At 40.8% G+C, this 17,262-nt stretch overlaps 1 protein-coding gene across 1 annotated transcript in view; it reads right to left on the bottom strand.

Annotated features, from left to right (window-relative positions):
• Nucleotides 1–7,159: 7,159 nt before the first annotated feature.
• LOC148900695 (stereocilin) overlaps nucleotides 7,160–17,262 on the bottom strand; it is a 28,898-nt gene continuing 18,795 nt past the window's right edge. Inside the window, exons 17-29 of the mRNA XM_088993174.1 lie at nucleotides 16,338–16,461; nucleotides 16,135–16,217; nucleotides 15,916–16,039; nucleotides 14,855–15,060; nucleotides 14,255–14,345; nucleotides 13,970–14,141; nucleotides 13,171–13,334; nucleotides 10,365–10,520; nucleotides 10,149–10,291; nucleotides 8,937–9,085; nucleotides 8,614–8,711; nucleotides 8,186–8,333; nucleotides 7,160–7,300 (exon numbers count right to left, since the gene is read on the bottom strand). Coding sequence (XP_088849300.1) covers nucleotides 7,200–7,300; nucleotides 8,186–8,333; nucleotides 8,614–8,711; nucleotides 8,937–9,085; nucleotides 10,149–10,291; nucleotides 10,365–10,520; nucleotides 13,171–13,334; nucleotides 13,970–14,141; nucleotides 14,255–14,345; nucleotides 14,855–15,060; nucleotides 15,916–16,039; nucleotides 16,135–16,217; nucleotides 16,338–16,461 — 1,759 coding nt within the window. The 3' untranslated portion in view covers nucleotides 7,160–7,199. The remainder of the gene's footprint in view (nucleotides 7,301–8,185; nucleotides 8,334–8,613; nucleotides 8,712–8,936; nucleotides 9,086–10,148; nucleotides 10,292–10,364; nucleotides 10,521–13,170; nucleotides 13,335–13,969; nucleotides 14,142–14,254; nucleotides 14,346–14,854; nucleotides 15,061–15,915; nucleotides 16,040–16,134; nucleotides 16,218–16,337; nucleotides 16,462–17,262) is intronic.

The following is a 17,262-nucleotide window of genomic DNA, read 5'->3' as shown; positions in this document are numbered from 1 at the left end:
GTAGCAACCATTGTGATTCGCAGTCTTTGCACTCGCTCCGTTTATTCTTAGGTCAATGTGCTTTTAAATCTTCTTCTTTTCCTTTCGGCTTTTCCCTTGACAGGGTCGCCACAGCAAATCAGTGTCCTCCATCTTTAGAGGTTTGATGCGCATGTTTGTTTTGGCCAAGCTTTTACGTCGGATGCCCTTCCTGACTTTAAATACGGTGTATAATAACAACAACAACAACAACAATACTACTACTACTACTACTACTACTACTACTACTAATACATTTGATTTTTAAGCGCCTTTCAAACTCTCAAGGTCCCTTTACAGTCACGGGATCAGTTTTTCTGTGGGTGAGCAGCGGCAGCCACACGCGCCAGCTTTCACTCAACCCGGAAGATACTCAAATAGATAGAAAGCTAGCTATCTAATAGATGGCCAATAGATAGACAGATATACATCAGGTATAATATGCGGAGAAGAAAGTGATGCATTGATGCCCTGGGCTGCACTGCTAACGTCAAGAGTGTGGTGCTTTTTGGACAACTGCCCCCAAAGCAGTGGTTATTCAGATGGCACCACCTACAAATAGTTTTAACTCCGCCTTTATGATCTTTACTGAACGTTATTGAGAGCTTTAACAACTGCAGCTGTCACAATGGATGTCCCCACAATACCTAAGATAATTAAATAATTGTTTTAAATAATTTCTAATTAAAATCTAAAGGATCTCTAACATGCTCCAATTGCATAACCTCTTGTTCCACAATCTACATCGGGGAATGTGCTTGTGACGTCGTTCACGAACGAGCCGGTTCTTAGAGCCGAATCTCTGAAGTGAACGAAGGACAACAACAAGGAGCCGGAAATGGGAGCCGACTTTTTTCTCCTCTATTCCCTAAAGAGTTTGATGTTTCTCTTTATTCGTAAGTAGGTTCGTTGTCAGATCTCCCAGGCAAGTGACACGCAGATGTATCCCAGAGCTTGATCGTGGCGTGGAGTCGATCAAGTCGTGCTGTGAAACTCCGTCCGATGTTGAGCGGGTCTCTGCGAGCTGCGTGTCTGTCTGGGTCTGAGTCCGAGATGATTCTGCCACGTGATTCCACGCAATTTCTCTGTCCCACGCTGGCTACTTATATATATACCATTGGCCTGCGTGGGAATGAGTCAGCCTCACTTGAAAGACATCAAAGGGTGAAAAGGCGCACTTCCGCGTGATGCCAGATCCCCGCCCCCGGTCTTCGGTTAAAGCTGCATGTGATTCGTCAAGATCCGTGGTAGAGGAGGGAGAGGAGAATTACAGACACACGCAGCAGTGAGGAGAGAGGGGAGGGATGAGAGAAACAGAAGCACACTATGAGTAGCACACGAAACAGGAAAGGGAGACGACTTCAAGACGGCGCCGCCAGAGTGGGTGCCTTTCCAGCAGCGCCTGTATTTTGTTTTTCTACTTTCATTCCTTTCACAACTTTGCTACTGTGAAATGTAAATTTCTCCACTGCGAGACTAATAAAGACAAATCCAATCCAATCCAAAGAGAAAACAAAAGTGAAAAGGTGACAAAATGGATAGAAAACAGTGAAAGTGGGACTCGTTTCAATTTCAGTGATAGTTCAAAGGAACAGTGTAGACTGCAAGGTTAAGATATGCCACCAATCAGGTTCTACAAATAACCTGCAGCGGCACGTAATAACAGTCCACCCAACTGTACAATTTGAAGAGAAAAGACAAGCAAGGGAACCAACTATTCATGAAGTTCCTCGTGTGTCTGCCTGCATCTGGTGCTGCTGCAATATCACGACTTCCATTCAAGATGTACAACCCAGCGCTCCTTGAGACGCTTTATGCAAAAAGCTATCAACCCAGCTAAACAGAACACAATTGATGAGGAACTGGGTAAAATGATTGCAGGTGATTTTCAGCCATTTTCAATTGTGGATGACAAAGGATTCAGAACATATACTTATGCTCTCAACCCAACGTATGCAATTCCAAGCAGGAAATTTCCCCATTGTTGGGCTATTAAAGGCTTTCTGACTGTGATTCTGATTCTGAAAACACATTGTCAAAGAATCATACCAGAATCATATATGACAAAGAATGTGCTAGAGTCCAAGAACGGTTCAAAAAAGCCACAGCTTACAACTGACTGCTGGACATCCCGAACCACAACTCCCAAAATGTCCGTCACATGCCACTCTATTAAAAATGTCAAATTGGGGACTTGTCTGCTGGATTGTTTTGAGTTCAATGAAAGACACATTGATGAGAACTTAGCAGAGGAGCTTAACAGCAGGGCGCATGCACTGTTTTGGAGCCATTTGAGCAGGTCACCGGAGATCAGTGTAGACAGGTACAGTGAACAAGTGTTCACATTATGCTCTTATTATTATTCAATGATCATTTTTACTAGTTGGCATTATCAATATGAAAAGCAAATTAGTGACAGCTGATCATCAGACCAGAGTAACCACAGGGAAAGTGAAAGTGGATGCTCTTTGTGCACATATAAATAAAGCCATATAAATAAGTATCTGAAAGGAGCCGGAATTCCCATCGCTAGAATGTGCAACTTCAATGATGGAGGAGGTCACATATTTTCTTCAGTGCTACCGAGGCGAGGATAAGGAGGCAGATACCGTCGTGCCTCTCACTTTAAAAATGCCATTTTAAATGTGGCACAAAAGCTGTCCTTATATCTCTTTTTTATTGAGTCAATGTATATCACAGTATCAATATATTTCCTGCTAAATGCATGTATAAAAAGTACAGCCTTCGAAAACAAAGGGTTTGAACAATCAAAAAAAATCTTAGTTTTACTCCCTGGTGTTTTCTATTATCTTTTTGATTGATGTATTTCCTGTATATGATACCTGTCTGTGTTAAGTGCTTTGTTACAGCTTCAGCTGTGTTAAAGGGCTATATAAAACAATATGTATTGTATACAGAAGAACGGCATACTGTACAACTGGATTGCACTTACACTAAAGGAAACTGTACCCGTATAGTAGTGGTACTTGGAAAAGACTTTGAGGATCACTGTTCTATTAAATTCACCCACGCAAACTTCACTCGTATCATGTCTTCTCCTTTGCTATCATGAGCAAAGCAGGGCATTTTTGTTATTGTTAAATACTGAAAACAAAACTGAACTGGAGACTACTTTACATTAAAAGCAGTTTGAAAAGGCAAGTGTTGCTCAGCAACCATCATACGGGCAAGCTTGCGCTGTGCCACGCTGGACCCAGCCCCGTGGCGGCTGTAACGCAAACAAAGTGACATTCTGAAAGGTTAAAATGTGCTTTTGTTCCTTAAAAAGTTACAGGGCAGGACTAAAGCAACCGAATGCTACAGCAAAGGGATCACATGCTCAACCACATGCTCCGGAAGGAAATCAGTCGTGACTCACAAACTCAACACATATAGTAGTTATGTCAGACGATATTCTAGGAAATAGATAAATGAAACCTTCAAGTCAGCATTTATCCTTGAACTTCAGAGAAACATTGAAGAAAATTTTGAATGGGAGTCAGTCCACTGTCATGATCTGGTTGGCGACCAACGGGGGGCGCTGTCGGCCCCGCCTGCACCTGCACAGGTGCTGGTCGTCCCGATCAGATTGGCGACCAGCGGGTAGCGACGTCAGCCCTGCCTGCAGCCTCGCAGGTGCTGGTCATTATAATCAATGGCACTTAAAAGGACACCGGGCACGATCATCCGGTGCCGATTCATTGTTTGTTTGCTGCTTGGTTGCAGCATGCATTGTGTACGTGTTTGTTTAACCTTGGCGGACTTTTACACTTGGTTTTCTGTTGCTACTTTGTATTTTTTCCATTCAGATCATTTTGATGTTTTACATTTTGTTTCTGCTGACTTTATTTTAATACAATTTGTCAAACAACCTCCTGCTCCCTCCTGCCTGCTTTTTGGGATCCGAACCCGCCATCACCACCTCGCAAAACCGTGACAGAATGAATCGGCCAACCATCGGATCCCGCAGGTACATCGGACCCGTCTCATTTCCACCCTGTGCCTGGCAATGCTACGTCCACGTTAGCGAAAGCCTCGTCGCGTTTGAATCGCGTCACTCGACGAGCCGCAACGTCCACGTAAACGTCCGGCCGAGACCTCCTTCCAGGTGGCCGTCCAGGGTGACCCTGGGTGACTGGCATTGCACGCCCACGTCCAGCCACGCTGTCGTCGTGCATGACGAATTGAGTCTCATCCACGACGAGCCGTGCAACGTCCGAGTCAATGTCAGTCCGAGACCCCACTCACCGCTGGATCCCGGAGCGGCTCTGGACTGGTCTCGTTCCCCCGGAGCCGGGCAGTTCACGACCACGTCGGCGTCCGGCCGAGACCTGGTCCCATACGGCCGTACGGGGTGCCATTCTGCGCCTGGCAGTTCGACGTCCACGCAGAGCCATGCGCCGTCGCGTGAACGTGCGAGAGGGATCGCACTCACGCCCACGACGATCCGTGCCGCGTCTTCGTCCACCCCAGGCCGAGTCCCGTTCCCATCAGGCCGCCGCCCGTCGTATGCTGGAGAGGCAGCGGTTGCCCTCTCCACCGACCGTTCCCTGGCGAGTGGACCTTTTTGGGAGACTGTTGGGACTTCTGGAAGCAGCCCCTTGAAGGGGGGGTACTGTCATGATCTGGTTGACGACCAACGGGGGGCGCTGTCGCCCCCGCCTACACCTCACAGGTGCTGGTCGTCCCGATCAGATTGGCGACGTCAGCCCTGCCTGCAGCCTCGCATGTGCTGGTCATTATAATCAATGGCACTTAAAAGGACACCGGGCACGATCATCCGGTGCCGATTCATTGTTTGTTTGCTGCTTGGTTGCAGCATGCATTGTGTACGTGTTTGTTTAAACATGGCGGACTTTTACACTTGGTTTTCTGTTGCTACTTTGTATTTTTTCCATTCAGATCATTTTGATGTTTTACATTTTGTTCCTGCTGACTTTATTTTAATACAATTTGTCAAACAACCTCCTGCTCCCTCCTGCCTGCTTTTTGGGATCCGAACCCGCCATCACCACCTCGCAAAACGTGACAGTCCACACCTACCATCATTAATGGTGGCCATGAGTAACCACAAAGAAATGTAGCACTTCCACTAACTATTTTGCTTTCTTGCAGAATCTTAAAGATTTTGTGCAAACACTGACTGTTTATTTTTTTTCGACCATTCCAGAATTTGGGGAATTATTTAAGTAAAAAAAAAAAAACGAAGTCAAAGTCAGCTTTATTGTCAAATATGCTAATATGCATAACATACAGCACAGATGAAATTACTGTCCTCTCGGACCCAGCATGCAAGGCACTTATAATGACTTAATTAATTAATTAATAAACATAATTTATGGTCAAATTTCATGTTGGTAACATCATCTTGCTCAGGGGCCGTTTTTTGTTCATCTTAAACAGGAGCTTTGGACAAGGTAACCATGAACAGTTCGAAATATTGCAACAGTCAGCATTTGCACAAAAAAGGCTTTTGCTAGAAGAACAATGCCAGGGAAAGCTGACTAGAATATCTTACATTTATTTGTGTTTAATCTCTTCATAAATGCCTAAGAGGCCCCATTCTGCTCGAACGCAAAGAAAATGCCAGGACAAGCCGACTCCAGCAATCTGAACTTTATGTGGAGTTCGTCAGAGGCACGTGTTTGCTAATTCCCATTAAACATGTGATGGAATGTGATTGGTTAATTATGAACGCCACAACCACATCACAGTCATAAGAAGGTGTCCGTACTTGCATAACCTTTTTTTTTGGGTTATTCTTACATCCTCTTTGAAAAAAAAAGGTACCGGTAATCAGTTTAGTTGAACAGCCGATATGTCACATTGACATATGCGAATATAATTTGAAATGACCTCATATTACGAACTTAATTGTTTCCCAGAAAGTGTGTGTAAGGTGAAAAGTTTCTCTGCCAAACATTTATTTCCCATAAAAAACCATTAAAATGAGAATAATCAGTTCCCAGGTCCCCATAAAACATAATTGTGTACAAAATATACCTTATTTTATGTATAATAAATGTGCTATTTTAGTGTAATTAAATAAATAGTATAATAAAGTCATTTTATTTACCATTGTGATGGTCATTGATGTAGTTGCCTCTTGAAGATATCTAAGTGAAGTTAGAAAGTTAGGTAATATATAACTAAGAGATAACGAATGGATAGCATATATTGGGCAAATAGATAGCTAGTTAATATCCGCACTCACAAAATCCCCTGCGAGCTGCTTTTCGTTAATCCAAATCGACCAAAGTTTTTCAACCTCTTCTATTGCCTGAGACCGTTGCTTAGACAACACAGAAACACCATTAGCTACATGTAGCAATGGTCGACTTAGCATACTGGTACTGGTACGCTAAGTCACACAAACGCACACCTCGTTCGTGTTTTTCGATGATCTCCTTCTGCTGCTGGGCCATAATTTTATTTTGTGTCCTCTTCGGCTCAACACTGGCCTGTGGTGGGGTCTTTTTAATAGCAAAAGTACTCCACTCGATAGCAAACCACTTCTGCACTCAAAGTGTGTGTGGAAAACTAGTCCGCCAGCCACCGTGGCGCTGTTCGACCGTGTCGTTTGGTCTTCATCCGTCGAAAACTGGTCTGCCAGCCACCGTGGTGTGTAGTTTGGTTCGTTTGCCGAAAAATAGTTCGAATGCCAAGATTATATTCTCGTGAATTTAATGTTTGTAAGGCGGAAAGTTAGTTAAATAAAGCGTTCGTAAGCCGAAGTATCACTGTATCTGGGTTTATTTTCACTTCAACATTTAAAGTAAACATTTTAATTGACTTTTTGCATCCACTGCAGTAACTACAGCTATGAAGTAGTCTTATTGTAAATTACATTAAGGCGGACGGCAATCAGTAAATATTAAGTGAAACCTTGCATTTTAATGTTAGTCATCAAAACATATCAAGTCATATTGCTATAACCACATTTGCAACATGTGTCAAAGCTGTGGTTTTTTTCTGAGTAGAAATTTTCTGCCCGTCATATTCTAATCAAAATTAGACTCAATCATTTAATAATTTACACTGTGAAAATGTAACTACACTGTATAGTAAATCTCACACATTGTTAAGCAAAGGAATCAATCCAGAGACAAAATAAAACAGACCACATTTATTTTTTGCACAAATGTGTGGATGAAAAGGAAGGTCAAATTCGAATGAACTATTCAGAAGCATTTTAGGTGAGATGCCAAAAAACAGAGACTTGGAGCCACAAAGCTGAAAACAAAGCAGTCTGTGCTCAGGCCTGCTGTAGCCGAGTTTCTCCCTGCGGTGGGAGAAGAACATTCACGTGTGTTGGCTTCACAAGATAAGAATCACCGCCGTTGCTTAGGAACAAACATTACCATTCAAATAAATGATGTCAATTCCCAGTTCTCAATCGTTTTACACCAAATAACACCCAAAAATTACATGACTAGATGAATAAATAGATAAATAAATTGAACATGATGTTTTATTAGTAAAAATGTATATTTTTAACTCATTCACTGCCATTCTCAAATGTATTCGGGAATTTAAAATATGATGTGGAGCGCCATTCCCTAATGTGTTCATTTTTTTAACGTATTTTTAACTTATAAATAGATCTATGATCATATGAATCAGTGATATTGTATGAAGTAGCAGTTTGGTAACGTGCGGTGTCATTGTAGCCATAGTTAGATTTTATTTTGACAGATGTAAATATGCATTTCTTTCTTTAGATAAGATGTTATTCCTGAATGGCTATGATCATTCCACAACATTCTACACCTCTATTAAAAATAGCTTTTAGAATTTCATGCAGCCCAAAATTGTACGGATTTTATTGCCCCCCCAATCGTCTGCGTGTCTGAATGAACTCTCTCGCTGCTTCCAAGCTCTCTTCCCGCCTTCCTGTTTCCCACAGCCAATTACAAATATGAGTTGATTGACTTTGGAAATGAAATTGAAAATTACAGATTTAACATGCAATACAGCTCCTTTTGTAATGATATACAGTACCTTGCTTTCAAAATGTAATGTATTATTATTATTATTGTTATTATTATTCTATCGGGGGTGCGCACACCACATCTTGAGAGTCATGACCATTAATCAATGGATGATAGAAACACCCTCAGTGCAACATTGAATCAACTTCAGACACCATTGTTGATTTAGAACCAACCTCTCAGCTCAAGTTGTACATCTCCTTCGTAACGAGCAAGTCCGACTGCGTGTCTCTGCTCCTTGTCCAGCTCCGTCCACTGGTCCTCAGTGATGGCCCACGCCTGCTCAACACTCATCCAGGACAACTGAACGGCACTGAACACCACCTGGCAAAGTAAAGCACACGGATGTAAAATTCTTTGGTAGATACGACATGAATTCAGTGATGGGTGTGGCAATGAGAAAAGGACAAAAAAAACAACTCTAGAAACAAAGCTAACAATTTCTATAATGTTTTCTTAATTTTTTTGCAACATTATGAGTATTAACTCTCAATCGTGGGCTAAAATGGAATGTTTTAGTGGGTAAAAATGATTTGAGTCTGAAGATGCAGTAGAAAATCTGCTCGACACAAACTGCATACATGAAATCAAAGACGGAACTTACTGCCATCTTTTTGGGCGACAGCAGGCCGATTGCTTCAATGGTGATACCTTCCACTTGTTCTTGTGACAGAGCTGACAAAACAATGTCTTCCAAGCCCGCTGAGCATACAAAAGTTCCACAAACATTGTAGTGAGATCATGAATGTAGCTCGAAATAGAGATTTTTTTTTCTCCACAATGTTTTTCAGCTCTCCTCTCAAACCCCGAGGAGATTTTTATTTCAAATGGTTCCAATCCATCAACAATTGTCCTTTCTCACTCTGGATGAGGGACAATAAAATGTTGGCAACAACAGATCGTTGGGGATATTACGTCCATCCATACCTGCCAGTGTCCCAATTTCTGTGAAAACTTCAGGTCCCCAAGCACTGACTGGACCAAAGGCCTCAGGTCTGGACAAACGACTTGTCAAAGCTTCCATCTGCTCCTCTTTGCATGGCAAGGAAATTTCCCGCAGGAATCGGACGGCCATGCTGCCATTTCATGAAAAAAAAAACAATTCCGGATTTACTCCTCAGAGCATATGCAAAATGCTTACAGAACACTTCAATATGTGTGCAGCCATTTTGAATGAATGATACGTCAAGTAGAATTTCCAAGAGGAAGGTGTGGACTTGGCATCAGCACAGTCTATGAAATTAAGATTTTTAAACTATTGCAAAAACTAAGGTATCGGTTAGGATTTAGTGCAACTTTTGAGTTGAAAATAAAGATTAGGGGGTGCACAAACTTGTCACAACAATAAATAAGGAGAAAAATGCCAGCACATTGGAAGTCTGTCAAAATGATTATTTTCACATTCAAAAATAGTGTTTTATGAAAAGTATAAACTTGCTTTTGTGAAAACGTAGTTAATAATAATAATCATCATCATCATCATCATCATCATCATCATCATCATCATCATCATCATCATAATAATAATAATAATAATACATTTTATTTATAAGCGCCTTTCAAAACTCTCATGGTCACTTTACAGTCACAAGATAAGTTCTTCCGTGGTTGAGCGGCGGCAGCCCTCATGCAAAAAAAAGCCACCAATGTTTATAGTTTTGTATCTGTAAATGAAGTACAATTTTACTGACTTGTTTCTTATATTTTATAGTTTGAAATAAAAAATGATGGGCATTAAAGTTTAGATTGTGCTGGATGTTATTTCTGACAATAAATTTTGTAGTCATAAACCAATGTTTGTGGTCAAATTAACCTGCATTTTTCTAGCTGACTTTTCAAGTATGTAAAAAAAAAAGTTTCAACATTGCAGAAAACACAATTTGGTGGGTTTTGAAAGATCACTTTCAACACGTGTAAAATGGCTGCTTTGAAAATGAGTAGCAGGAAATGAGTTAATGAATATGTTTCACTTTGACACATTTCACAGCTGTAAATAAAAATACTTTTTGATTTGCATTGCTAAGCAGACCACAATATTTTACCACCTTGTTGTCGGTCTGGACTCCACTGAGAGCCTTTTTAGTTTGCAAGAATTGATTGACAGTAATTTCAAAAGCAAAGCGTCATTAATTCACTCACCTGAGATTGTAAGCATTCATTCTTTTAATCTCTGAGGGATACAGTCCACAAATCAGATGGCCAAATGTTGCCAAATCGACAGCAGATAACTCCTCGATTTTCAAGTTGCCCTTGCGCAACACGGCCAAAATTATTGCTCTCATCTGGAAAGAGAAACATTTTCGACACCTTCACTGGTTTAAAAGTCAGCGTTGGTCAAGTTCATATTCAACTGACCTTCTTTGCGGGCCAGGGTGACAGTGTCCCCAAATGGGCCAAAATAGCCAGATCAGTCAAAGAGGTGTCATGCAGTTCTCTAACCGTCATCTCAGTCACCAGAGACCCGAGAGCCAAAATCTCTTCTGTTCTCAGCTCGCTCACTGGACTGAATGCCTGCAGTGCAAAGAAAACAGCAAAATTGTTCAATCACAGACAGAAGCGGATCATTACACCTCACACAGACTGCGGCCACGCCATGAACGGTTTTTGCCTGTCATTGATGGAGGATAATTAGATCGCCAGCTTCAACACTCTTTAAATCCGCCCGCAAAATGAAACGAATTTCAATACAAAAGAAGGTGTCAGAAAGGTGTGAATAGTAAAATGTAACGATACCATAGTTTATTCCTGATGCTGTATAGGATTGGATTGGATTGGATTACCCTTTATCAATTTCCCAGTCGAAAAATGTACATTTCACAGCAGCAAAGTTATGGAAGGAAGAGGAGAAGAAGTAGAAAAACAAAACTGGAGCTGATTGAAGGGTAGCCACTCTCGCTGCACCATCTTAAACTCAAAAGAACAAAAAGATTAGATTAGATACATGTTGTTTCGAAGTGTTCTTTGAATTGTGAATCAACATTAAGATTAGCCCTTGTTGAAAAATGACCACCACCAAAAATACATTAGATATCAAATTTAATCGCAACGTGGGACCAATGTGGGCTGCACGGTGGTACACTGGTTCACATGTTTGCATCACAGTGGTAGGTCTCAGATTTGAATCCAGGCTAAGGCCTTCCTGATGATTGAATATAAACCTTCCAGGTTTTTTGAACGAGCAAACTTGAGTCATTCAGCAAAGCCACATGTTCAAAGTCAACACGGGGAAGCTGCTTTTAGCTGTTATCTTGTACACAAATGGACAATGTTGACAAGAGCAGAAAAGTAATCGCTGGGACTAAATGCTTTTAAATACAGCTTTTGAAATGTTATCCCCCTCCCCGCCCCCATACTTGAAGCGCCGCCCCCCCTGCTCGGCGCAGGGTTCTTCTTTATCGAAAAGAAAGATAGATCCCTGCGCCCGTGTGTCGACTATCGTGGTCTGAACGACATCACCATTCGCAACAAATACCCTCCCCCCCTCATGGATTCGCCTTTTCTCTACCTTCAACGCTTGTTTGTATTAGTTTAGCCCTATGCTGGAGGGTTCTGATAACTCCTAGTTTATGTTGTAAAGGGTGGTTAGAATCGAAAATTAAGTATTGGTCAGTGTGCGTAGCCTTCCTAAAGACTTCTGTTTTTAGCGCTCTGTCCTCTTTTATAATTACTTTACAATCCAAAAAAGGCTAGTTGGTTCTCTTTAATGTCCTCGCGAGTAAATTTAATATTTAATGTTGATGTCTACCGAGTTGAGGTGATCTGTGAAGGATTGAATTTCTTGTTTTTTTAATTATGACGAAAGTATCGTCCACATATCTAAACCAGTGTCTAGGTTTTGTCTCCGGTAAGGATGTGAGGGCCTGTTTCTCCATCTTTTCCATGTACAGATTAGCCACTTTGGGTGAAACTGGTGAGCCGATAGCACAACCATGAATTTGTTTGTAAAATTTCTCCCTAAATTGAAAATATGTAGTATTAAGGCAGATTTCCAATAATTGGCAGATGTGGTTCGGTTTAAGTTTGGTTCTTTCATGCAGAGAAACATCCGCCAACAGTCTCGTCCTCACAACTGAGACTGCTGCTGGAGTTGGGACAGATGTAAAGAGAGAAGTCACATTGTAAGATGGCAATGTTTCCTCAGGTTCCAATATGAGGTCTTTGATACTCTCGACAAACACTGTGGTGTTCTCTATGTGATATTCTGTGTTCCCAACCAACGGAGCTAAGATTTTTTTCAAAGTTTTTTTTTAAGATTTAAGTTTTTAAATATTTGGCTACATTGTATGTAGAGGAGTCCCAAGCCCGGATAAATACAGAGGGTTGTGTCAGGAAGGGCATCCGACGTAAAAGCTTGGCCAAAACAAACATGCGGATCAAACCTCTAAAGATGGAGGACACTGATTTGCTGTGGCGACCCCGTCAAGGGAAAAGCCGAAAGGAAAAGAAGAAGTATGTAAAGGAGTCAATGCTACAAACAATGGGTCTGAGGGGGAACCCTTCTTTATGTATTTTTGGCAGACCATAGATACATGCCGTGGCCTCTCCCGGGTGTAATCTAAAATACATCTGTTTGTCTATATGTTTTCCTTTCTCTAACTTTTGGAGACAGTCTATCATTTCTTTCTTGTGTCTATTGGAAGGGTCCCTTTTTAGTTGCTCATAAGTGTTAGAATCACTGATTAACCTATTTATTTTGTCTTCATAATCCAATGTGTTGAGAAGCACTGTACACCTACCCTTGTCTGCTGGAAAAATAGTAATATTTGTGTCTTTTTAGAGTTTTTAGAGTTGTGAGACTTTTTAGAGTAGTTAATGCCTTTCTCTCTTCTAATGTTATGTTGCATGGAGTACCACTACTGAGAAGGGCTGATATTTTAATGCGTATATCATCTGCCTCTGCGTACGAAACCTGAGCGCAGGGACCTATCATAGCAGTGTCCGGCACCGCCATGTCTGGACAGTAGGGATATATATATATATACATATATATAGGGCCGATACTACCAGTAAGACTTTAGTTCGCTGAAGAAGCATCTTGGATAAGAAGCAAAACGTCAGTTGAGTTTTATTCACCCAACCAAAAACACTCCCCCACAGATCCAAATTCAAATCACATGAGCAAAAATAGAACTCATTTTTGCCTCTTCTCATCACTACTGACCTGTTTAAGTTTGACCCAGAGCGCCCGGCGCTGCTCGGAGCTTAATGATATATCCTGGCCGAAGACTTCTACACACTCTTTGAGGTCGACTTGTGACATGCGGCTCAACTGAGACGATGTCCATGCAGAGGGGAATGTACCTCTTATGTCTGCACAGCTGGGCACTGATAGGAGAGCACACATCGACACTAATTAAAATCACTTTAATTAAAATAATTAGACTTGTACTTGATTATTATGATTTTCTTTTAACCATTACAGGGACAGTGGTTGCTACAGTGGTCAGCTCATCATGTTACCAGGTTGGGTGCATGCAAGTGTTAATGAGGTTTTCCAAATTTAGTGTCAGGCCATTTATAGTTTGTCCTAATTAGGTTGAAGGAGATAGAGTATAACCAAGGGTGCTGTGCAGTTGCACGAGGACTGAAAATGTAATATTGCCCTCCAGTTCAAGTCTATCACTGCCCTTTTGCACACAAAGAAGAGCTCAAGCCAGCTTCGTTTCAAAGTCAAGTCAGTCCCCATAATGATTGCTTATCAGGGCTAAAAAAAAAGTTAAATAAGGCATTAATATCCATGTTTTTAATCATAATAATTAGTAATATTTATTAATTATTCTTATTTTTATTAAATATTGTGAATGAATATTGTTTTTACACTGGTTTCGCTTTCATTTTGAAGTTGAAATCATCGAGTGGCTTTCACTAGTCCACTGCAAGCTGTTTATGTATGCTGATACAAGTTGGATTGAAAAGAATCATAATTCAAGACATTACAAGTATAGAATAAAATACTCAACTTTTTGCACCACTGCCTCGGACTTTTACTATCCCTCTCATGAGACTTTGAGTCTTCTCTCGCTGACGACGTTTGTCCATGCACCACTTCAGACAAATGATACCCACCGCACTATCCTCCCAGCGCTTTTGACTCAAGAGAACCTGTTCCACTGTGTCTTTATTCAAGACTTGCTAAACAAGGGGATAATGTTTAATAAGACTCATCTTAGAAAGCCATTTAGCAAAATGAAATGTATAGTTGCTGTATACTTGGTCTTTTTTAGTTATTTTTTATAGTTGCTTACCATTGGAATGGAATTAATCTGTTTTGTTGACAAGGAGAACAGCAGCCTTCCCAAATGTTCAATGTCTCCAGTTTGCCACTTGGATGGGTCCCTAGCAAATCAGCAGTCATATTTTTAAACAGTATCAAGATCACAACAAAAAGGAAAAAATGAGAGGGGGGAAGATGGGCCATGAGAAAAGGTTTGTCATGATGTAGTCTATTTTACTTTGTAAAACAAAATCTACATTTTGAACTGAAATTCCTTATAAAGCGTAGTTATCCTAGTGGAGTGGAGAAGAGGAGAAAGTTTGAACGTTTCCCACGGTGACAAAGAACATACGTAGACAACAGCAAGAGCGAGATGCGCTCGCCACTGGCAGTAGCACTGCTGTCACTAGCAGTAGAGATCAAGAGTGACACAAGTGATGCTTTTTTATATCAGGAGAAATTATTGAAATAGTCAAAATGACATAAGCAATGAAAATAACCAAATAAATAAATAAATAAATAAATAAATAACAATGCCATGGTGGTGTTCAAAGATTGTGTTTCTATAGTACGGATTTCACATCAATGATTTCTTGATATACTTGTCAAAAACCATTAAGACTTCATTCACCCCATGAAGTCTTTCTGTGTGAGCAGGGCGCTGATGTCTTTCAGGGCTTCTTTGGGAAGACAGTAGCTCCTCATGTCCTCCAACCGCAAAGCCAGAGCACCTTTGTCTACTAAAGACAAACTGTCTCTATCCAGGAAAGGCAGAAGAGGACCCAGAAAGTCCAGAGTGGAGCCGTCAATCTCACCCACAGTATGAAAAGAGGAACCCTGAAAAGCAGCAAATGCTGATAAAATCATTACACTACTCAAGAGCAAAAAAGTCATCAGAAATGGCTTCATGTGTCCCGAAACGTATTTTTGATGCAGAGTTTTAAAAGTTCTCTTTATTTTATTTATTTTTATTTCTACTTCAGAGGTAAATTTAGGACCACTTTTTGAATTCCTTGTGCATTCACCCCCCACACAAAAATGTAACAAAAACATTAATGGCACAAATCAGCATCCGTATGCACGGACATGGTTTAGGCTAGATGTTGGGAATTTCACAGATGCACAGGAGCCAGTGTGTTTAAAAAAAGTAATCAGCTTTGCAGGGAGTAAACAGTAGATTTCCTTTACTGTCAATCAAATCAACTCCTCACCTTCACTCAAAACGTGGTCCATTTGCATTTCACAGAGAGAGACGTCAATGCGAAAGAGGATGAAGCAATTTGTGAGAAGAGCATTTTCAAAAGACAATGCATGCGGATACGCTCATTATATACAGACTGACCTGGCATACGCCATCCATAGTCTACCAGAGTAGCCATCATGATTAACGTCAGCTTGTTTACAATACGAATGCAAGTGTGGCATTGCTGGCGCTACTATTATAATGAAGCTGTAAATGTCTTTCGCTGACTATTTATCACCGCTACGCGCTGTCACAAAATTTCAAACAGTTCCTCTAATACCTCTAATTGGATCTACGCACCATAAGGGGCCTTGACCCCAACAATGGACAAAGTAAATCTGCACAATCTAACTAGTTATGATACAAGAGAGGAATCAAAACCTCGGACTTTACAGAGATAAAAATGTTTAAGTGACTATTAATAAAAACCGGTGCATGCATTCGCTTACAGCTTTCTCAGCAATATTTGTCTGCTTGTAATGTGGTAGTTGGAGGAAATCAGTGAAGTGTGCCTGAATGTGGTCCAGAACAGCTTTGAGGGATTTGTTGGAAAGGTCTTCTATCATTGTCGCTCTGAGAGAGAACAGAGTAGAAGTATGAGTTTTTGTCAGTGTTGTAAATAATTTTTAGAAAGAAACCATTTACATCAGAAAAAAGGAGATACTTGCGGTAAGGTTGCAGAAAACCATGGGCTTAAAGTGCTGACATCAAGTTGAGGATAATTTCTCACTCCTTCTATGATACATTTTCGCTTGTCAAATAAAAAAAAGGTTAGAACTAAAGATATTTTTGGGGATACTTGCATGCAAATCTGAAAGTAATCAAACTGGAAAATAGTCAGACAGCACTTTTTGGGGTATTAACGTCTCACCAGAGAAGGTCTCAAGTTTCCTGGCAACATAGTGAGATACTGAAGCAGCTCTGCAAAATCTGTGTCATTGCTCCAAAACCTCAAAAAGTCACATGTCATTCCAACTGCAATCTGGCCCATGTCTCTACAAACACACAAGTCATTAGATAAAACAAACTCTGGAGGCTGGATTTAGAGGTGCCAGAAAACCATGCACAGACTTAAAGGACAACCAACGTCACTTTTTTGTTTCCTAACTGACTTCAGAAAAACGTTTTATAGCATCTAAAATACCCAAAACACACAGTATGATATTTTTAGTCAAATGCAAAACACCAATAAAAATGACTTAAAGTGTCCAAAATCTGCAAAAAATTGAGCTGCGAATTGGGCATTTTCAGAAAGTCCCGCCCCCAGTTCGTGACATCACGCCAAGACGTCTTGCATTGCTGCAGAATCAAAACAATGGCTTTGGATTCAGAGAATATGCTTTCTTGTTACACATCCAGTTATGAATATGATTCAAATAGTTCTGAAGAGGAAAGCATACATGTTTGCAATCGATGAAATAATTTATTCCGTGCCATTTTGAGGCAACATCGGGAGGGGAATGGATCACCAAAAAAGAGGCAGAAAATGGCATCCAAACTCCTGTGAGGAATTAATCAGCCCGTTTGCACAGGCTGATAAATTCCTTCCATGGAGCTTGGTCACCCTCTTCTGGTGGCTTTTTGGTGCAAAAAGAGGTTTTCAGACCAAACAAGTACAGCAAAGTACATTGACGTGATGGAAGGACTGCTACAATGTGTCTTTTTTTCGGTCAGGGGCGTTCCTTCAGTGACGTCACATACGGACTCGTCACCAACTCAAAAACAAGACTTCCTGAATATTCAGCAGAAGTGTTAAAACGTAAAATATAGATATATGCGGTGGAATCTTTGTAAAA

Source organism: Hippocampus bargibanti, linkage group LG03 (assembly GCF_051943395.1).
Source record: "Hippocampus bargibanti isolate YZ-2025 linkage group LG03, ASM5194339v1, whole genome shotgun sequence".
Classification (NCBI taxonomy): Eukaryota; Metazoa; Chordata; class Actinopteri; order Syngnathiformes; family Syngnathidae; genus Hippocampus; species Hippocampus bargibanti.
Note: the sequence above shows the minus strand (reverse complement) of the source record. Positions and strands in the feature narration are given on the sequence as shown.